General features: G+C 40.5%; 1 protein-coding gene across 1 annotated transcript in view; it reads right to left on the minus strand.

Moving 5' to 3' along the window:
• Positions 1–280: 280 nt before the first annotated feature.
• The window catches only part of EFCAB6 (EF-hand calcium binding domain 6), a 113,469-nt gene continuing 92,609 nt past the window's right edge, over positions 281–21,140 (minus strand). Inside the window, 6 exon segments of the mRNA XM_054817097.1 lie at positions 281–1,781; positions 4,218–4,367; positions 6,883–7,064; positions 7,900–8,077; positions 9,946–10,173; positions 13,627–13,839. Coding sequence (XP_054673072.1) covers positions 1,659–1,781; positions 4,218–4,367; positions 6,883–7,064; positions 7,900–8,077; positions 9,946–10,173; positions 13,627–13,839 — 1,074 coding nt within the window. The 3' untranslated portion in view covers positions 281–1,658.

Consider the following 21,140-nt stretch of genomic DNA (forward strand, 5'->3'; position numbering starts at 1 on the left):
TAGTCACTTGCTGACATATGTACATGTGTTCCTAAACCTCACTGTCTTCTATTAATGGTACTAGGTATTTTTTATTGATTTAGTATGGGAGAACATCCTTAAATAACAGTAGTTTCAGTCTCCTCTCTTAATCAAATGTCTCAGCAGCAATTTCAGGGACTTACAGATAGCCATCAGTTTCGGAAAAAAGTCTAGCAAACATTTTTTTATGTTATTTCAAATATTTCCAATTCCAAATGTATTTATTTCATAGTAGAGTACAAATTACACAAATCTTAGAAGCTAAAAGAGATACAACACAGAACATAAAACGTGAAACCTCCCCAATGCTTTTTACTCAAAATCTTCAAAATATCTTCTGAAAAGCTCCAAATGTGAAGAAACATTTTTCTCAGAAAAAGCAGGCATTAAAGTATTCTGCACTGGGAATCTTTTGGATTCATCGCAATGGTTCACACACTCACTAGAAATAATAAGAAAAACAAGATTATGTTCTTCTAGCCCTTCCTGTTCCAAAGCCTTCCCTTGATACATATATATATATATACAGACATGTGTATATATGTGTGTGTGTGTGCGTGTTTGTACACCCATAACTTGCTCTCTTTTTGTGTTGATTTATCTTTCTATGTTACTTGAGAGAAAGAAAGATACCAAATCAGCTCAGGTGATGAGGACAGGGCTCTTTGGTGTACCAATAAAAACTAAATCAGGAACCAGACAGTGAAATATTTAGCTAGCAAATTTTCAGAGCAGGTAAGTGTTTAATTGTTGATATAATCCCAGGAAGCAGGCTCTGATGATCATATTATCCTTTAATTATCACAAGAGTTCAACAGTCAAACAATTATCTTTTCATTTCCTCACTAAGAGCTAAGTACCTCACAAGATGTTAAAACAAATTTTTTTTCTAGAACTGTGAAATCTAATCAGAGGCTTTACTTGCAATTTGCTGTTTATTGTATAAATATATATATTGTAGCCTTAAAAGAATAAACCTCATGGCTAACACTGGGAATATTTCTCTGCAGTTAAGAAGCCAATGCTTATTGGTAAAGTAGCTTCTTTTCTAAACTGTGCTGAAGGATGTAGAAGAACAGTTTTAACAGAGAAAGGTGTGGTGTCCACATACAGTTGGCATCTGTACAAATGTCAGTGCCTGGTCCATATTCACCTGTCTCTGACAATACACATATGGCACCACAAGTAAAGGAAAAAGATGCACTCAGAAATGGGATGGGGTTTTTGAACAATGAAGGCTAACGTATTAATACATTTGGAAAATGACAATTGAGGAAATTCAACAGTATGTCTGTAAACCTTTTTACTGAACTTAAGAGTATGTCATTAATAAAATGCATAAAATTAAAAAAAGAATTTCCTTAAATGAATTGCTTTTGGAGACGTCTTAGGAAGCATTATTTTGACAATGTTAATTGTTGTCTTTTTCTTTTTTGATAAATGGATTATGCAAAATTAATTCCCTCACTATGTAGATTTAATCCACAACACAGGACCACTGTCAGAATTTTAAAGTATTTTGAGTTTTCTAATGAATAGATACAAAAAAGCCATACTCAATTAATTTATTAGTTTGAAATTTGAAATTATAAATCAGTCACTGTCTTTATCTACAGCTTCCTGCATTTGACCAAATCCTACTGTATGAATGCCCGGAGAAAATCATTATAGGATATTTTTGAAGACAAAGTTTTATCATAATATTCCAAAATGCTGAATAACTCCTCTTCAGTTAGGTTGATGCTGTACTCATGAAGGACCTACAAAAGATAGAGACAACTTTAAAACTTAAACCAGTACTTTGGATGAGCAAGAAGTAAAAACATTAGTTTATCTTGCTATAATTTCTTTACAAAATAACTTGATGATTCAGCTCCACTCTGTCTTAGGTTTCTCAGAATATTAGAAAATCAAACCTTCCTTTATTATGTCCTACTCTTCCCGTGCCAGTGCTGGGTCCCTGGGACACGTATCTGAAAACCTGCACACGCAGGAGTTTTGTCTGGTAGCCTAACTAGCCCTTGCCTGAGGGAGCATTGGGAAATGGGTAGCACCCATGTGCACAGAAGCTACTTTACAAAAAGCACATGTTTAGGCGGCTTTCACTATTATCTGGAGATGAGATGAAGAGGTGGAATATCTTCCTTTCTAGCCTTCTTGGATGATCTGCAGGCTTTGCATCTGGAGAAACAGAAGGAATAATCCAGTCATGCAAACTATGCAAACCCCTATGTATATAATAATGCCCATGATGTGCTCTGTGCTTTTAATTTCCATAGGACAAATGCTCAGCCTGTAAACATGCCTTCCTAATGCTTCAGTGAGAACCCAGCTTGAACAAGACGCATCTGGTTCACCTGATGCTGAAAGCCAGGTTAGATACCTACATCTTTCAGATATTTCACCTGCTGCATTTTTTCAGCACTTCAACAGTTTTAAATGTTCTCGATGCCCTAACATAAAAGAAAATAATGCATTAATTTCTGAGGATTGCTTCTGGTTTTGGATGCACTTGGGAATTTAAACTCTGAAGGTGACCAGCAACATGGTGTGTCCTTGTGTGCTATGCCAGGTGCCATTAGTTTTCTGGCAAACTCAGATTAGTCTTCCCCTGTCCCTCTTAAAGGCTCAGCATCAGAAATCGCTAATGACCCCTTGCAGACAGTACAGCCATAAATAGCAGTGTTACTGAAGTTAGCAGAGAGCTAATTTCCCCTGTTTCAGTAAATTAAGTTACCTAGGAGATAAAGGGATCTGTACCTCCACAAATCACTTGATATCTTGTCAAACAGCAGATTAACACCTTTGTAGCAGAATTTTTGAATTGGGATTTTTTTTCTTGATCTAGATCCACGAGGAGTTAGTTTTTTGATTGTAGGTTTGTTGTTGTTGGCTTTTTGTTTATTTTTTTCATATCATGTTAGGAAGCTTGATTTGAAAATGGTTGACATTGCTTTAACTATAAGTGGTAATCATTGTATGTCCTAGAGGAATATGACAAATTAAAATAAAACGCAAAGGAGCCTGATCTTCAGTCCTCCTTCCCCCGAGCCTGGTCTGCCGAGGCAGTGCCTGAGCAGTCAGAAAGCTGCAGAGGTAGACAGGGAGCCTGGGGTGTGAAGTTGATACCGCCACATGGATACATCTTGCTCCTCTGCTGTCCTAGAGGAGCAGGCAGGGACTTCAGTTTCAGCTTTGTGGCAATGCCAGAACATAGCACATTCCCACCAGGCCTAAAGAAGTAAAGATTTAAAAGAGCACTTCTGTGACTGGTATAATTGACCAGGTTTATAGTCTACCAGGCGACAAGCTGGCTTCCTGCAGCTCCAGGGGAAAGGGAGCGTCAGAAGCACACCTTATCGCTGCTTATTGCAGCCAAGCAGTTGCTTACTGTGACCGAGCATCCCATCCACTAGTTAATTGGTTCTTTGAAGCAGCAGCGATACCAAGGGGTGTCCTAATGCACACAGCATTAAATGCATTTAGGCTCCCCACACTATTTTTTTTTTCTGGCAGTTGAATAGCAAATATGCTGAATTACTCCAGAACAGATAGTGTTTATTATTCTTAGTTAAAACAATATCGAAGATTTTGAAACCAGTACAGCTAAGCAAAAATCAAACTCCCTGTGGGTCTAGATGAAGAATCACTGATACCCAGAATACACATGTGTGTATTTGAGGAGATACAAGGTACTATAATATTTGCAGAGGATATGGATCCCTTGCCTAGTACAAAACTATGCTGCACGCAGAAGAGCAGAGAGAGAAACCAGAGACAGAGATTCTCGAGTGGGGATTGCTTGAGCCCATTCCACATTTGGAAGGGACCACACCAGTTGGAGGGTCGCAGGATCCTGCAGCTGTAGCAGTGCCTGAAGGGAGACCTACCAGAAGGTACACTTGTATTCCCTTCCCACATCTTTGTGAAAGATTCACATTTAAACTTTGTAGAGGGACTAAGGTTTTTCTCCATTCTATCTATTCAGGACCCCACCAAGACTTCAGACCTCTAGGAAGTGTAATCACATGTGGAGAAAGATTACTGTGAGTAATGGTCAGAGCTGAAGTCACAAAGAGGGGCCAGGATGAGTTTATGCATTCTGGTTTAGTACCATTCTTCAGAAAAATTTCAGTCAGGAAGCTCAGATTAGACTACTGTAATTTTCTGACTATTAATTGCTAAATGCAACTTACTTGTCTGAAATCTGCAATACATAACAGTCCAGTATGACTCTCATCATAGGATTTAAAAGTTCGCTTCATTGGTCTCCAGCAGTGCAAGATCTGGGGCTGAATCCTCAGCATTGCGCTGAAGAACAACGAGTTTTGTGGTCCAGGACTCATCTAACAAAGTTGGATGAGAAAGACTCACATTTACTAATGTCATCATGAACACAACTGGGTGCTACTATAATGCAGAATGAAAAGGTGCTGGACTTTAATGCTGCCTTAATCTGCGACTGGCCGCTGAATACTTGTTTACAAATTATTGCAAGATACTGTTTACACAAGACTATTTTAACCTATAACATTTTGATATTCTTGGGAAGTGCAGATGGTATATTTACTTAATCACTGTCGAAGCCCTAACTTTTTATTATTTGAAACTAATTCTGAAGTCAGTGTTACTTCTGCTCTGATCTCAGTGTTTTCACATGTATTACGCTTGTCCTTGTTTCAACTCCCTCTTTCAGTCATTTTTAATTCTCTGCAGCATTCATTTTTCAGAGTGAAATTTTTGCTTAAAAGTGACTGAATGCATAAACCAACTGTGGGACCAGTACGGTATTTAAGAAAAAACAAAACTCTACTGTGTGCTTTCCCAAGTACCTAAAATACCTTGTAACCAGCTTTTGAACCTTTCTGCAGTTCAACAGCTGGACCATAGGGTTCATTTTCTTTGGGACATGTTGTGGCCTCTTGTTTTAGCCTGGCTAAACTTGTTACATTGGTCTACCCTGAACACGTGCACTGCAGAACTATTCATTAAGGCAAAATAAATTCCACTTGTCCAAAGCTCTAACACTGGAGCGATGAGTAAGGGACTTTGGGAAAGGTCAGCACGCCCCAACCCACCTGCAGGGTCTGGATCTGCTCTACTATTTTCTTAAAATACAGCTCCATCTCAGCTTCCCCCTACACTCTCCTGGTATTTATTATTGTAATTGGGTAAGTCTACAGTGCCCCGTTTGTGCCAGGAGTCCCTACAAGCATCTCCTTGTGAAGGAACTGCACGGTTGGCTCTGTACATCTACTATGTGGACATAGAGGCCATGCTGCACCTACACGAGTCGTAAGAGGCCTGGCGGGCAGCTGCACCTTCTTTCTGTGCTCTTGGGGTAGTCCTCCTTCAGACTACGTAGCTGAGGAATGAGTGGGTACGTGAATAATGCAGTTTCCAACCCAAAGTACTGAGTATCCTTGTGGGCTGAAGGCAAGGAAAGGGCACTTTACGATGATTTCAACTTGGGTTATTTTCATAGCTCAGTGCCTGGATGCTTCCATGAAGCCCTAGGCCCTGGATTCTCTCAGGCTTTTGAGAAAGAGAAGGAATTGTGCCTGCCACCAAAAAGAAAAAAAAAAAAAGGGTTTATTTGGGTTTTTTATTATTCCTTTTGATGTGTATCAGTACACTTAGTAGATGAAATGGGCTGAGCAATCTGTGAGGAAATTTCACTTTGAATATTACATTATATAAAAGTCCTCAGAACATGAACTGAAACCTTCATTATTTTTTCTGAATAGAATAAATAAAATAAAAATCATTTGAGACGACTACATAGGCACTTAAAAATTACTGCTTTATCCACTCCAGACTGCTGGGATAGAATTTTACAGCATCAAATTTGTGTATAAAAGAAACCTTATGTAAGATAATGAAGTTCTTTGATGCAAAACAATAGTTTTACCTTACTCTCCCTACTGGTAGTGAATACTTGATAATTCCTAATGATACTCTCTTCGTACCTTGGTAGCAATCTGTTCGTTCCACATCTGAAAACAGTTCGGTAATGTAATTTCTCTATAAAATGCTGCTACTAACCATATCTAAACTAATTAGGCACAGTCAGAAACAGCCTAAAAATGTAGCAGGCTCGCTGAATGAGCAGATTTGGAATTTGGCACTGTTCCTACTACATAACTTGATTGGGATGCTATTACCGATGCCTTCCTTTTTGGGCCAGGAGAGCCAGATTTCTGTGTCTCTTCTGATCTTTTCTGCCCTAGAGCGGTACTGTGGGCAGAGGGGAACAGCCTGTGTGTAGCTGCCTTGCTGGGGCTCTTTGGCCTCTTCATCGCAGCTGGGGAAGCAGATATGTGCAGCAGAGAGAGCTGCAAGGGCACAATGTGTGCTGACCGGTCTTGGCTACTAGATGTTTTAAGCGACCACTAACAGCAGTGTTAAGTGAGAGCTTCCTCTGGGCTTTTCGTATGGTGCTGGATACGGAGCAGAGGCACAGCTTGCTGACAAGATCCCTAGCCAGGGCCATCCTATGACACATCCCATGCACTTTTTATTTCTAGCTGGATTTTTATTTAGTTCAACAAAAGCTCTTAAATCATCCTGTGTTAAAGCTCCTGTGTTTTCTATTCGGAATTATTATCCAGATTTTAGCAGTAGCCCATTTACTATATAACCTGGATACATAGAACATGTTCTCAAGGAGTTAAATCCTGCAACTGAAGGAGATACAAAATGAATACAGGTGATTAATATCATACGAGTAAATAAAAGAATACTGGAAAATCCCTGCATAAAGTGACTATAGAAACAGGCCATGAAATATCCTGTCAGTACAACAGAAACTGAAAAAAAAAAAAAAATTGTCATTCTGATTTTTATAAGCTTTGTGCATACCCGGGTTTGTGGCTTCTGTATAATTACCCTCTGTAGCAGTGAGCTTTCCTGTGGTTTTAACAAGATACAGTTCTGAAGGAAGTCATAGTATGCAAATCTTCTATTTTTCTTTAAATCATATTTTGTTGTTATTTGGTTAATTTCCCCTTCACTTAAATCCAAATTGAACTTCTCTGCTATATCTGAAATGCAAAGAAAGAGTATTCATCTTGTCATTCTTAAAAATAGCCAATCATTGTCCTGTGTTCACAAGTTTTAGCAGGGATATATTGACAGGTCATCAGTTGCAGCAACTGCTGCATAAGTGTGTTATGCAGATCTTGCTATATGCAGGTATATGCATATGCCTATACTTACGGGGTGGCAGTTCAGATTTTACAGGGTTTCAGGGGACTGATAACATGTCATTTTGATTTTAAATGCACAAGAAGTACTCTTTGACATTAACTGATATAAAAGATCTGATAAGCTAACATGTTCTTATAGCCAGGACTTTACATTTAATTATACAGGCGTGCACTGTCTTATCACACATGCAAATGTCCTAACAAAGGCACAGAAAATCCTCTCTCTAGAAGAGAACACAACAGAAAAGCAGCATAGCTCAGCTCTTTTAAGAGTAAAATCCAGGGTCCTTTCACATCAACAGCCATCAAGACCAGTGGAACCAGAAGCACACACAAGGAAAAGACTGGTGAATCTATTTATTCAAATACCCCTGGGTACGGAAAGGGCAGTGTGTTGGGAAGGTGACGAGAAACTTGTACATGTGCCATGCGTACCCACAAGCAAAGCCACGTGCTCCTTTTCCAAGGAGCAGCTAATTCTGAACAGAGACGTGAATGTATTGCACCCAAGGCTACTGTAAGCTATTCTGCTCTGCAATGGCAGGGTGGTACCTGGTGCAATCATGCAGGGAATGCCACTTACTAGAGGCCAGATGTTCCTATGGCTGGGACACCAGAAAGAAAACAGAATGCATCTGTTGAATAAAGCACTTTTCAGATGGTTACAAACCTAGGAAGTCTGACACTGGGATTTCTCCTAGCTTGCCGACATCCTTCTCTTTGCATGCTTTCAGTATGCCTCTCCACGTATGTTGGATGTTCTTTCTTATCTTATTTTCTATTGTTTCACAGTTAAGCACAGGTGCAGAACAAGTTGCTGTTGTCTGAGGACGTCTGGATGCTGGTATCTAAAAGCAAGAGATAATGGTAATTTTTTTTTCTATCAAGTTTTACTGGTTGTGTAGACAAACCACCAATGACAAATCCAGTTTCTGGTCTTCCAGACATGAGATTAATGTACCATTTGAGCCACTTCTAAGTCTAATTTGAATTGTGTCTGCAAAACTGTAGGCAAAAATGTGAGAACATTCCTAGTGTCAAAACGACACTATTCATTTGATGGGCCTTGACCATTTTTTCTTAATTTGGCTTAACCTGTGAATCATTTATAGTTTCTCCAAACTGTTTCTTATTAAACAACAGATACCGTGTTCAAAAAAAGCTACGTATAACAATCTTAGACCAAACACAAACCAGTGCAAAGGCACTGAACTACAAAATAACATTGCTTTGATTTGTTACTGAGAGGACTCAGGTCTGCAGTGGTCCTATGCAGAGCCACAGAAGGAATTACATGAGAGGATCCCAGAGCTCAGTGTCTTTTTGATTGCTGCCTCAGCAGTACTGTGGGTGAGCTGGAAGTAAAGCCTCAGCCTACCACTGTATGATACGTGCACAAGTGGTATTTATGTTTCTAGATCCAATGTATAATCTCATATCAAGTGAGACTTCCCAGTACTCTCTTGGGGGTCTCACTGGTGCAGACTTGCTGAGGTCTCAAGTATTTCCATGCAATGAATGCTGCAGGATCATTCATCCTGGTTGGTGTTCAGGCTGGCTGAGGTCTTTCCAACAGCCATAAGTTTGGGGAGATTTAAGTTCCCTTCCTACTGTCTTATACTGCCCAATCTAGCATTCACAGACAGTAATGAGGAATTTTCACTTGCTTTCTCTGGGAATGGGATCAAAGCACAAAGAATGCATGTAGCTAATTGTCTGGGCTTATCAAGAAAGAACCTATAGTTCATGCAATAATCAAGCTAACGATGGGCCAATGTTTAGATTTACCAGCCCTGACAAGTTGTTTGCATCTTTAATTTGCTCAATCTGTTATTTCTTTTTCAGTAGCTAAACATCTTCATGTAGAAGTAGTCAGAAAATCCAAGCATGTTCCAGGCACTGAATAATTCTAAATATTTTATTTTTTTGTTGTAGGTTTGGTTGTAGCCAAAGAACGTGGAATAGGTAGGTGCAGCTCTACAAGGGTGATATATAATTTTTCTGTCTGTCATGCTTTCCCCACCTTTCTGTGAATTCTACCTCCAGCATAAGAGGCCAGCATGGCAGTGGAGAGGACCAAAGTGTATTATTGACATGAGGTATAGATATGGATGCAGAAGTGAAGCAAAGCTACTGCATTCCTAATCCACTTCTCTTACCTCTCTCAGATCACTGGCCTTCATGGCAAGTCTATCAGTCAATTGGGCATTAACAGCTGTAATTTGGCATCCACCAGAAAGCAGACAAGACCACCAGAATGTTTTTGGATGGGCCAATAAAGTCCTCTTGGAAAATTGCAACTGCCAATCCTGCCTCGCTTTGGCAGATGACCAGATATAAGCTGTCTATATTTTTTACACTGCTTTTGCAGCTATTGAGCTTTTGTAATTTGGGCTGTTTACTTTGTTCTCGGAAATCTGATTGTGCTTAAACATAGAAATTTTATTTGCCATACAGCTCTGACAGATGTGTGTAAGGTAAAAGCTGAGAATGCTATTGGTATAAATTGACATATATCCTTTGACTTCAGTGGAGTTACTCTCCGGCCCAATTTTTGTTATTGTAACAGAGTTTTACAAGTTACCTCATTTGAATGGTGGTTGTGCCTGATTTCATTGGCAATCAATAGAATACCTTCACTGAGTTTCACAGGTGGTGTTTTCAGCCTGTGGACAAAAAAGAAAATCCAGAAAGTTCATAGAACAACCACACTTACGCTCTTTTGCACTTGTAGAGAAGATGATGTCTTGGGACGTTCAAGATGAGAACAGTCACGTGGCTTCTGCACAGCACAGGTAGCTGGCTTGGTACAAGTTGCAGAACCAGTTACACTGGGAGCACTTGATGGCATCATTACAAGTTTGGGGCTGAACCTCTTCAAAACATCCTGATACTTCAGCCGTCCACTAGCACTGACATCCATTGTGTTCCAAAGATTTTCAAACTAATGAAGAAACAGAAGATTACTTTTTAAATGCTAGTTTTAAAAAACCAGAATCCCCTTATGTACTAAGGATATGACAAAATGTATCAAAAATAAAGGGAGAGGATGACTTGGAATAGAAGGATTCCTAGGACCCATCTTATTAAAAAAAATAATCACAGCTTCTCTGCAGAAGTGTACACAAGGCTGGGAAAACAATGAAAGAAGGATTTCTGCAGGACATTTCTTAATTGAATTGGGCCCTTAGCGTGCTGTTTAAACTACTAAACCCTGTGATTAGACACAGTGATTGAGCTGCAGTATAGAAGAATAACGCTTTAACATGAGATGTAAATCAAATAGATGGCGCACCTGTATCCTGGCTAAGTACCATTGAGGCAAATTTCTCATGCTATCAGGTGCACCTAAGTTATACCACCATCTCAAAAGGCAATTCAGGTTCCTCAGTTATTGTATTTGCATCAACAAATTATTTCACCCTGAGGGCAAAAATAAATCAACACAAAAGAACATAGCAGGAAACCTTATCTTTACAGCCTTTAGAATCACATATAGTTACGATATATGGCCAGGAACCATACCTCTACAATTCAGCCAGCCTACAGAAGACCTGGGTACAGCTGCTGATACCCTTGCTTCTCCTGCCCATGGAGGTCTGTGTGGTTGCTTGGCCTGACACAGGGTAGGTAGCCCACCCTCTGGGCTACATATGGAATTGTAATGATGAGGCTGGGCTGATTTCCCACTGAACAGCACTTTATTCAGTAAGTAGCTGCACTGAATTAAATGGGACTACTCATGATATAAGCTACTAATCAAAGCAAGGATTATCACGGCCGGCCCTTAAATGAGCTGCACTCATTTTGCGAGTGTTTAAAGAGTCATCAGTATGCCTTTTTTAGGGTCTTCGTTATTGATTTTTAATATAAATCTAATTGGAAACCTCAGATTGCTTTTGATTTGATCTTTTTCGGCAGAGACTTAAACCCTAAAGGAAACTAGTCACCTCTTTGATGCATGTGCCAAGTTGCAGTCAAACTTCAAAGGGCAAAGGATACATTTCGAATTTCCTTTCAACTTTCCCCCATTGGCCTGGCTGCTACCACATTATGAATTATAAACAATTCTATTTTGCGCTTGTGATTATGCTTCACACTTCATACGAGGATCTCAAAGTGTATTACAAACTTCAATTAAATAGAACAATACCCTGATGAGCTGGGTTAGCTATAGTTAGAAACTATTTCAACACCCAACGAAGTGTAGCCACTTGGGGGATTGCAGATAGTTCAAGCAAGTCAAGGGAGTTCAAGCAGAGAGGAGAAAAGCGCCTGTGATAAAAGGAGAGATATCAGTCGGCAAGATATTAATCAACACCTTGCTTGCAGCGTGTTTACCATCCTTAGCCTTTTATGAAAAAGGTCACAGCATCAGAAATTCAGAAAACCAAGAAGCCAAACTTCAGGCAGAAATTCTTCATCTACTACTCGACACAGATTCCAGCTGAGCCTTGCTAATAGCAAACAGTAAGTGGCCATCATCCAGAAAAGGATAAAAGAAGACATTTTCTGTGAAGTCATCCAGACTATGACTATTAGTAACACTTCTGTAACAACTCTGAGCCATGACAACAGCCTGAACGACAGGGGTTTGGATTAGCAGTGGCAAACCCTGTACCCAGATTGGAAGGCTCTCCTGGGGCATCTTCATATAGATATACGTAGGCATATCTTTGAGAGGCCTGTCAAAATCAAAATATCTCTGGAGATACAGGGCTTGAGTCTCACTCACACAGAAGCTGCTGCTTATATAAATGAGGCTCCTCAGGCCTGCTTCTCGTTCCTATTATGGATGACAGTTTCTATCAAGATTTTTTTCCTTCACTTGTCTGAGAGTCTTTTAAGTATAAAACAGCTCCTGTGTCCCTTCGCTTCTTCTTGAGTGTAAAGTAGACAGGATCTAGTCTGGAGGACTCTTCAGCTGGAGATGCTTGCCTGACTGCTTCCAAAAAAAGAAAAAAGAGGGTTTTGTTTTGTTTTTTTTTTCCTCACACCTCAGGAAGGTGTGCATTCTCCTGTCTTGGCCAGGGCTCAGCTGCAAGCTCACCCTGGCGCTTCTGCTCAGCGGTTCACAGGGATGAGGAGAGTATCACCATGTTTTCACTTCTGCTTTCACCTGGTGTTGAGGCTCCAGGTTCAGATCTGGCATTTGCATTTTATACCTCACCAGAAGTGTGACTACTAGGAATAGAGCACACAGGCCATTTGGGTTTTTTCTGCTATTTTCAAGGGGGAAGTAGAAAATGTTTTGATTTTTTTTTTTTCCAGTGCTTTCATCTGCAGTATCACACATGCATAGCAGTGCCCGATACCATGGCAGACTGCAATCTCTTTGCTGTAATTACAAGCAGGCCCCGCTTCTGTCTGCAATTTATAGTAAAAAATGCTGGTGGGAAGTACAGGGCCAAGAAATCGGAGGATATGTCTGATTGAGCAAAGTACTGAAATAATTTTCTGTAGTGCAGACATGCGTACAAGTTTGGAGGCTCTGCGTCTTGTCTTTCAGCTTGCTGCCAAATGGCATTGATGCTACCGTGAGCATGAAGGTTAGAGTGCTGTTAAGTAAAATCTGAAATCTTTTAGTCAAAGTTCCCTCTGTTTTGTTATTCACCTAGTGTTTGGGCTAGTAAAAAATCACATTGAACCAGCATTAGCAAAGATCAAAACATGGCTCTTTTAATTTTAAGTTCAGCAGAAGCAGAATCTTATGAAAGACTGGCCTCCCAGGTTCCCCTGAGATTAGCACTGGGCTAATCGGATGGTTTGTACTGCTAGATTCATGCCATGACTTCAGTCACTCAAGCTAAATTCAAGGTTACATAAACTCTGCTGACACTAATCTGGGGGAATCTTTAACCCAGAAAAGTAGCTGAGAGGTGGCCGGGAAATGTCAAATGCTTGCCCCTTTCTTTGTCCAAGGAGGGCAGGACAAAATAGCTACCGAGAAAAAGGAATTTGCATTAGCTCCCCATGGAAGTACTTTTTATTCCATGCTGAGAACGCTTTTTTCCCCATCAACTGGAAGTGGATTAACTTAAAACTGAAAAAAGAAACTTTTAAAATAGCAAATATACAGATAAAGAGCTAGTGAAAGAGAACTACTGTGCTTTAAATTCACACCTTCGCTATTAGCAATAGCATCTCCGTGACTTTGCCTTAGAAAGCCTGCGATTATTATAGTTCATAACCATACTCAGAGATAAGGAAAAAAATAATCTCCCACAAATGTAGCAACAAATGTTCATGGAAAGATAGTCTTAAAACATTTTTGTGTCATCCAAATTTTTAAACTACTTGCCTATACACAACAGTATGCAAACACATGTCTCTAGCCATAGCCAATTTACCCAATTGTACACTTAAACTAACAAGCAAAATAATATAGTTTTCTTACTTGTTCTTCAGTCAGCCGCTGAAAATGTTGGTTACATATATCCCAGAACTCCTCTTTTGATACTGTATTATCTTTTGAAGAGTCAATATCTTTAAACTCTTGTGCAATTGTGTTAAAGCCAGCAGTCACGCCTTCTTGTATCTGTGAGAGGATGCCTCTCTCTGACAGTTCCCAAGAAGATTTAGGCGGAATGACTTTTTGCCCTTCCTCAGTCTAGACAAAAAACATACACAGAGAATCAGTAATGGATCCACTGAATAAATTATAAATTGCGGTGTGGCATTCAGCCAGTCGAAGAGGGAAGTGTCCGTGGAGAAGGCGGCCTTCTAGATCCCGCAGGCAGTAAAACCTGCTTCCAGGAATTCTGGCTTGCACCACAAAAGAGAAAAGCGACTATGCAAGTAGTTAAGGGAAAAAAATAGACTCTCTATAAATGTGATCCAACTGGTGACAGGCCAACAAAAGCACAGGATTCCAAGACTGACCTAAACTTTTACAAAGGTCTAAAAAAACTCGGTGATCTTACAAAGAGGGCTATTCTGTTAATGCAGAAAAAAGGGAAGTGAGAGCTAACTAGCCCAAATATCCCAAACGTATTCTTCTCATCTGAATAGTCTTTAGCAAGCAGTGGAAATCTCTTTGATTGAAAAGGCACTTCAGTCCTGTGATGAAAGAGAGGGCAATTATTTCCCTTTCCTTTCTAAATTCCAGGTATATTTATGGCGGTACTTTTTAATCTGGTCATCCACAGCAGGGATACTGCAGCTAAATGATGCAGTTGAAGGCTGCAAAGGTACAGAATGTGTGAGGGGAAAGCAGAGAAAGGTTGGGTACAAATGTGTTAATGCTAACATGAGATGTGCACACACACCCCCCCCCTTTTTTTTTCCAGTGTGTTGCTTTCCAGTCTAACACCAGTGTATGGCTTTTAAAATCCAGCACTGGAGTTTATTACTGACTAAACTCCCATTAGGCATTCTGCGGGGTGGAAATCCACACTTTGGGTAAATACAGTGGAAGGTCATATGGCAAGCAGAAATAAAAAGGACAACATAGAGTTGGTTGGAATAAACTGCAGAGTAAAGCACTGCTAGGCTTTGGTAGGGACATACCTGAGAATGCCAAAGGTCTAACTGTGCATGCAAAAGGCTACATTTCATAAAGTTAAATATCAATGAAATCTATTCAGCATTTACATTCTACCTCCAGAATTAGCAGTAAACTTCAGGTTTTTAAAATGAAACCAAGTTTTACTTATAAAATTAGCCTCAGGAAATAATAATAATGAGTGGAATAATAATAATGATAATAATAATGAAAAAGCAGTATCAGAATTTTGAAGAAGAAACAACTTATTTTCAGGAATGGAAGCCAACTTTCCACCCACTGCACTGTCTAAACTAAATATGTAAAATATCTCGAAAGCAAAGTTTTCAGAAACACAAGGGGCAGCCAGTTTTACTATGGTTGTGGTAAGAAGTCCTGGTAAAAACAAAAAAAAATAGTCTGTTTTTGGTTCAAAGACATTTCTTTACAGCATGTTAAATGTTACTATCATATTTTATACCCCCATGTTTAAGTATATAAGCTTTGCCACCTTCTTGCTCCATGCAATATGAAATACCAAAAAAGAAACAGATGGCTTTTGGTCCTGCGCTCCTGTTTCCTTGTCACGTCTCACATGATCATTATAACTGGATGGAAAAGAAAATATGTTTCTTACAGAACTGCAAGAAACCTGTCTCCTAATCAGAAAAGACTCTACTATCTTCAAATGCAAATAACACTTTTCAATATTAACCATGCTTTACATAAAACATACATGCAGGATAGGCATTACGGCTGCGTTCTTATTAAGAGAAGAAATATGAGAAGTGGAATTGTGCATGCAGATGCAGAAGTCAGGCTGTGCCATAGTCAGGAAATAAAGATTGCCGGGCACGGCCCAGCACAGGGCACACCTTCTGCCTGCCTGCCATTACTGCAACTAAAACACACTGCACTGCTGCTTTTAATTATTTTAATGAAGCCAAAGACTTAGGGAAAGCGTTACTGCCCTGCAATCTTTTAAAGAAACATATTTTGTAAGTGCGAGCTTTCCTAATTTATTTAATTTCATGAGCTTTTTGTTTATTTCATAAGACCTAATGCACTTTGATCTTAGAATGGTTAGAGAGCCAATAAAAACCCAAATCACTTGTTCTTCTTGCAAATCACAGATTGAAAACTAAAAAACCTATTCAGTTATTGCATTACATTTGTCTACCATATGCAGTTAGCACATTCAGCGTGTATCTATGACTGTATCATCCACAGATAAAATAATCACCTTTAGCTGAAATAATAGATCTGGAGCCTAAAATCGCAGACTCTGGACTGGGCATCTGGACATTTACATGCCATTTCTGCAATTTGAAACCAACCTTATACACAGTGTGGGTACGTTTCTTAGCTTTGCTGTGTCTGACTTTAATCTCCCGAGTGAAAGGGAGCAACAGGAAAGAAGCTGCCTCAGAGCTGTGCAGCGTAAGCCCCAGCAGTGCTTAGAGACCATTAATAGAAGAGTTTCTGTTGAATAGAAGAGGGGTTACTTCTCTTTTAGTGATTTCCTGATATTCGCTGCCATGTGCTCCACTGGTCCCATCAAGCTCTGTACGTACATCACTTCAGAATTCAGGGGCCAGGACTCTGCTCCTGCTTCGTAGCTTCTTAGACTACCACGTGGCCTCTGAGCAGTACCTGCCCCACACCATGGCCAAACACCAGCTGCCACCATAGGCTATGAAGTCCAGATTACCTGACTGTCCTGCTCAGCTCTTCACAGGCTTTTTTGCCCTTCCTAACAGAATTTGAGAGCGCCTTGGGAGGACCATGTAAATCCACTTTCACCTCCTGCTTTCACCAAGAGAGGGGAGGCATTATTACGAGGCTTTTCTTATGGGCCACCCGATGTAGCTCGCTTGCTGTTCAAAGCAGGGCTGTATTTTTCTTCTTTAGAAAGTTCCTTGCACAGCCTCATGTCCGTTTCTATAAATGGCATAACTATGCTGATTAGTAATAAAAGAAGGCTCTGCCACCCACACCTGCTCAGTGAAGCTCTATTCCTGCAGCTCCTTCCTGTTTCTGGAAGATTTTTCGATTAAGAGGAATTCTTAATTAGAAAGAAAATCAGTACATCAAGATAAATTACAATTTCTCTGGTCCTGTTCCCTGCCTTATCACGAGTCTGACCTCCCTCCCTTTCTGTTGGGAAGCAGCTTACACAAGACAACCCTTATATCTTCCCCTGAAAAAGGATGTGGTTTCCTCTTTGTATGAATGACCTTTGCCAGAAGTAATCATCCTTTTGACAGTTTACACAGTTTTAGAGGCTTCTGTGCTTGGCCCAGGGGCCCTCCTTTACCCTAACAACACATCTCTTCAAGTTGTTTTCCATAAATGCTCTTCCCTAAAGATACATGGAAGCAGCAGAGTTAGTTGCCTCAGCGTGGATTGGGGTGAAAATGCATTTTCTTCTCATGGTCAGATAACCAGTAATTCATCAGCCAGCCTCTTCTAGCTCTCAGAGTCTCAGCACTATACAGAACCTTGTATTTTATCCCTGGGTTACAAGTAGAGCTGTATCCTCATCTGGCAGTGATCAGTCTAGCTCCATTAACCTGAGTGCTGATTTACGCCTGCTGAGGATTTGATAGCTGGTGTGCAAAAGCAGCTTGCAATAATAAACCCAATTATAAATAAAAGATGAAAATTCCATTGAGGGTCATTCTGTAATGTACCATTTTCCTTTTGACCAAGTGTTTGCAGCAGACAGATTCAAGTTTTGAGGTCACATTTGCAGGATAAAATACTCTTGGTAGTGTTTAGAATATGTAATGGTATACGGTAGTTTGCCAAAATGGTTTGACACAATGAGTCAAAGGTGGCCCACATGCCAATCTCTCCTTGTCTAGAAAAAAGCCACATTCCTCTAAATGTAATTAAAATAACTATTGTATTAGATAACTATGAAATATTAAGCCTAGGTAGAAGTGGGTAAAGAAGCAGGAGCCACAGCGAGGCTTCCCTGCTCTTCTGTCTCCCCAGCAGCGTCTATCTCAGCAGCAGTACGCCTGATGGTCTAATACTGTGTCCCCTACTTTCTCCTTTTCCTCTACTCTTAGTAAATATAGAGTGAAAGACTTCCATCCCAAGGAACAATTTGCCATTTTAAAACTCTTTTCTTCATTACTCAGAACAGAGAAGGAAAGGGAGGTACGGCTTTGGCAGGCTTCTCAGTGGGGAATCTGTCCCAAAACAGATATCCTGGCACAATGAGCGACAGTGCATTGTAGTGATGGGGAGGACACTGCACAGGAGACCAGGGGCAAGGACAGGGAATTTTCAATATGGATAAAGAGAAACATGGAGTTAGATCATGGTGTAAGGAAAGCTTTAACGTTTCTCAGCATGAAGCAGATGTAATACTGGAAAACAGGTGCAAACATGCAGGTATCCCAGAAGGGGTATTTCCCTGGAGCACAGCTGTTCTACACGAGGACAAAGTTTGTGGTGCTGCTGGCTGAAGGTCATAATCAGCAGGCCTGCTGATCTCTGCTGCTGGTGCAATGGATCATGACTGATAACAGTGAGTTGTCTGATCAAATAAGTGGCCCAGAACAGTAGGGCCCAGAGATTCAACAGATGAGGACAGCGAGTAATGAATAAACCTGTAAAACTCCCACTCCCGAGACAGGGAAGAGCACCACCTCTGTAGAGCAGGTCCTTAGGTATTCCTGCTGCAATTTCACAGGTAGATCATGGCAGCAAAACGAACTTCAGTTCCCCACACCTGAACACAGTGCACAAGGGCTGGGTTAGTAACACTGCTGAATTTAGGAAGCAAGGTTGTGGAAAGACTGAGGATGTCAACATCTCTGTTGCATAGGGGGGTTTTTTGAGCTCCGAAACTATATGGTTACAACAGATACACTGTAGAGCTGCACTCTGGATTTCATCATTTGCAGGCAAATCAGCTTTTGGGGAGTCACAGCATAGCTACCCTCAGTTCATGGAGCTGGTAAACTGTGGCAGTGCTGTTCCCTCTGTTGATTTAGGAATAGTTTCCAAGATCACAAGGATGCTGTTTTGTTTGCATTTTATAGGAAAGGGTTGTAGCAGCCACTGCTGAGAGCAATGTGATGTGAGAGCAAGTGGCTTTAGCTCTGCAGACTCTCCACCAGCAACATGCCCAACAAAGACAGAAACAGTGATGATGTACCCATGCTTTTCACTAGCAAATAGCAGAAACTAGTCCTGGACCTCAGTCCTGGGACCTGGAGGTACAGTTCTCACAGCGCCAGGCTTCAAGAAGTGATGTGAACTTGCTATACCGGCAGGAATCCTCTCATGGGTACTGGTCCGAGGAGAAGCAGGATGCTCTCTGTCAGGAAGAGTATCAAGGATAAACGAACAAGCCACAGTTTTGCAGGCAGGTTGATTAGATGGAACTGGCTGAAAACAAAAAGCACTCAGCTGGTGAAGAAGGCACTCTGCAGCATGAGACAGACTGCAGAGAAACTCAGAACGGGAAGCTAAACACAGGCAAAATTGGAGAATTTAGTGTGGAAACAAAGTTCAGGGTGAAGCTAAATCAAATGCCTGATTTCATATTCAAAGGTTCTGCAAATTTTTCTGCAAAGAAGTCCTGGAAGTCAATCTGAATTCCAAATGTCATCATTTTAGATGAAATCACATTTTAAAAAAAAAAACCCAAACCCCCACAACTTTGCTGAATATGTTTCTACTCACTCCAGTAATCCCCTTTGTCAGCTGAAAGACACACATGTCAGCAAACCCCTTGTTATCTCAGTTTCTGCCCTTGAACAGGCACAAGCGATGATCTGTCCCTTCTCTCTGTCATCTCCTCAGCCTGACCTGCTGTCTTTCTACTCACTGCTGGACTTGACAGGTGAAGTTTTACTAAGCTTGCAGCAAATCACTCAGTGCTCTCGGCTCCAGAAAGGCTAAACAACAAATTGTTTGGCCCTGATCATAATCCCTCCTTTCCCCATATACTCCCCACTATAGTGCAGCTGTGCTGATCCTGTACGGACACCTTGCCATTCCAGACCTGATCAGCATGCCCTGAACTATCGCTTTTAACACATTCTTTACTTTTTTTCCTTTCCACATCTGAAATAGCTCACAGTGGGGAAGGACATGCGAGTGCATTTTCTTTTGTGGGGGTATGATTCCCAAGTGCGGCTTTCATTAGGCTGGACTACATTAGCCACTTATTTTAATGCAGAAGAGCTCCACCCTGGCCTTATTAATCACAAGACTGGCAGGTCAGTCAAGAAAAGTTCATGATGCGTATTCGCAGCTCCAGGGTCTGGACTTTTACAACTATTCTCAGAGAGTACCCTGGTGGTTAACAGCATCCCACCTAAGACAATGTCCTCCTGTCTCCTTCCTCAGCTCTTCTGCAGTTGGTTAGCAACATCCAAGCTAAGCGCCATAACCTTGGTTTCTTCTTATCTGAATATTGCTTAAAATACTTTACATTTCTTTAACTCTATTTTTGTATAGTATAGCTCTACAGAGTTGTATTTCAGTGGCATCCTGCTCATATACAGCTGCTGTAGTGCCTATTCTATAGAGTCAATCAGAATGTAAAGCTCATCAACATATGTCAAAGCTATCAAAAGATCTATGTGACGCATAAAACATTTAGAAATAATTTCCGCAAGATTTTTTTTCATCTCCCCTTATTCAGCTGTTTTCTAAGGAAAAAATACAACTTAAACCTGTATGGCTTTTGGGTTTGTGAATGTTTGCCTTTGTGGTTGTGGGTTTTATTTATGAGGTGCCATTTGAGACAAAAGTCATCCCAGGCTCATACTTCACTAGTTCAGTAAATTTTCCATACTTTAATGATCAAGCTGCATACTTTACTTGTTACTTTTTAATATACTTCAGTGATCAAATTGTATAGCATAATGATCAGTTTTCCTAACGTGCCTGAGTGAGTTGCATACCTCATTAATTTAGATACGTACTTTACAGGCCAAAACTGTAGTGCGTTTGGATGAAGTGAATAATTTAACAACCGGCCTTCTCTCAGAACCTGCACAGGAGCCCAGGAATACGTGTGAACCCAGGGTGGGATGAAATTGCAAAGGCGTGGGAAATTTTGGGTTGAACCCAAAATGAAAACATGAGATTTGAGAGCATCTGGAAGCTGAACTAGCACTGTGAACCTGGTTTGTATTTGTTTTGTCTTTTCAAAAATGTTCCCTTGTGGATTAATTTGAGATTTTAATGATGGATTTATCCCTTCTACCCCTAACAGAGCACAGAAAACTATTCAAGGTGAACACACAATATTGAAAAAAGCAGTCTCCAGTCCTGTCATGGACCGAGTACCTCCTGAAAGATATGGAGGTAGCTTACTTTTTTGCTAAGTTGAGGTGGAAAGTATTCAGGGTCTTGGAGGACCAACTGTTAAAGAGATTTTGCGTTAAAAGTACACT

This window comes from Grus americana, chromosome 1, assembly GCF_028858705.1.
Source record: "Grus americana isolate bGruAme1 chromosome 1, bGruAme1.mat, whole genome shotgun sequence".
In the NCBI taxonomy this organism is placed as follows: Eukaryota; Metazoa; Chordata; class Aves; order Gruiformes; family Gruidae; genus Grus; species Grus americana.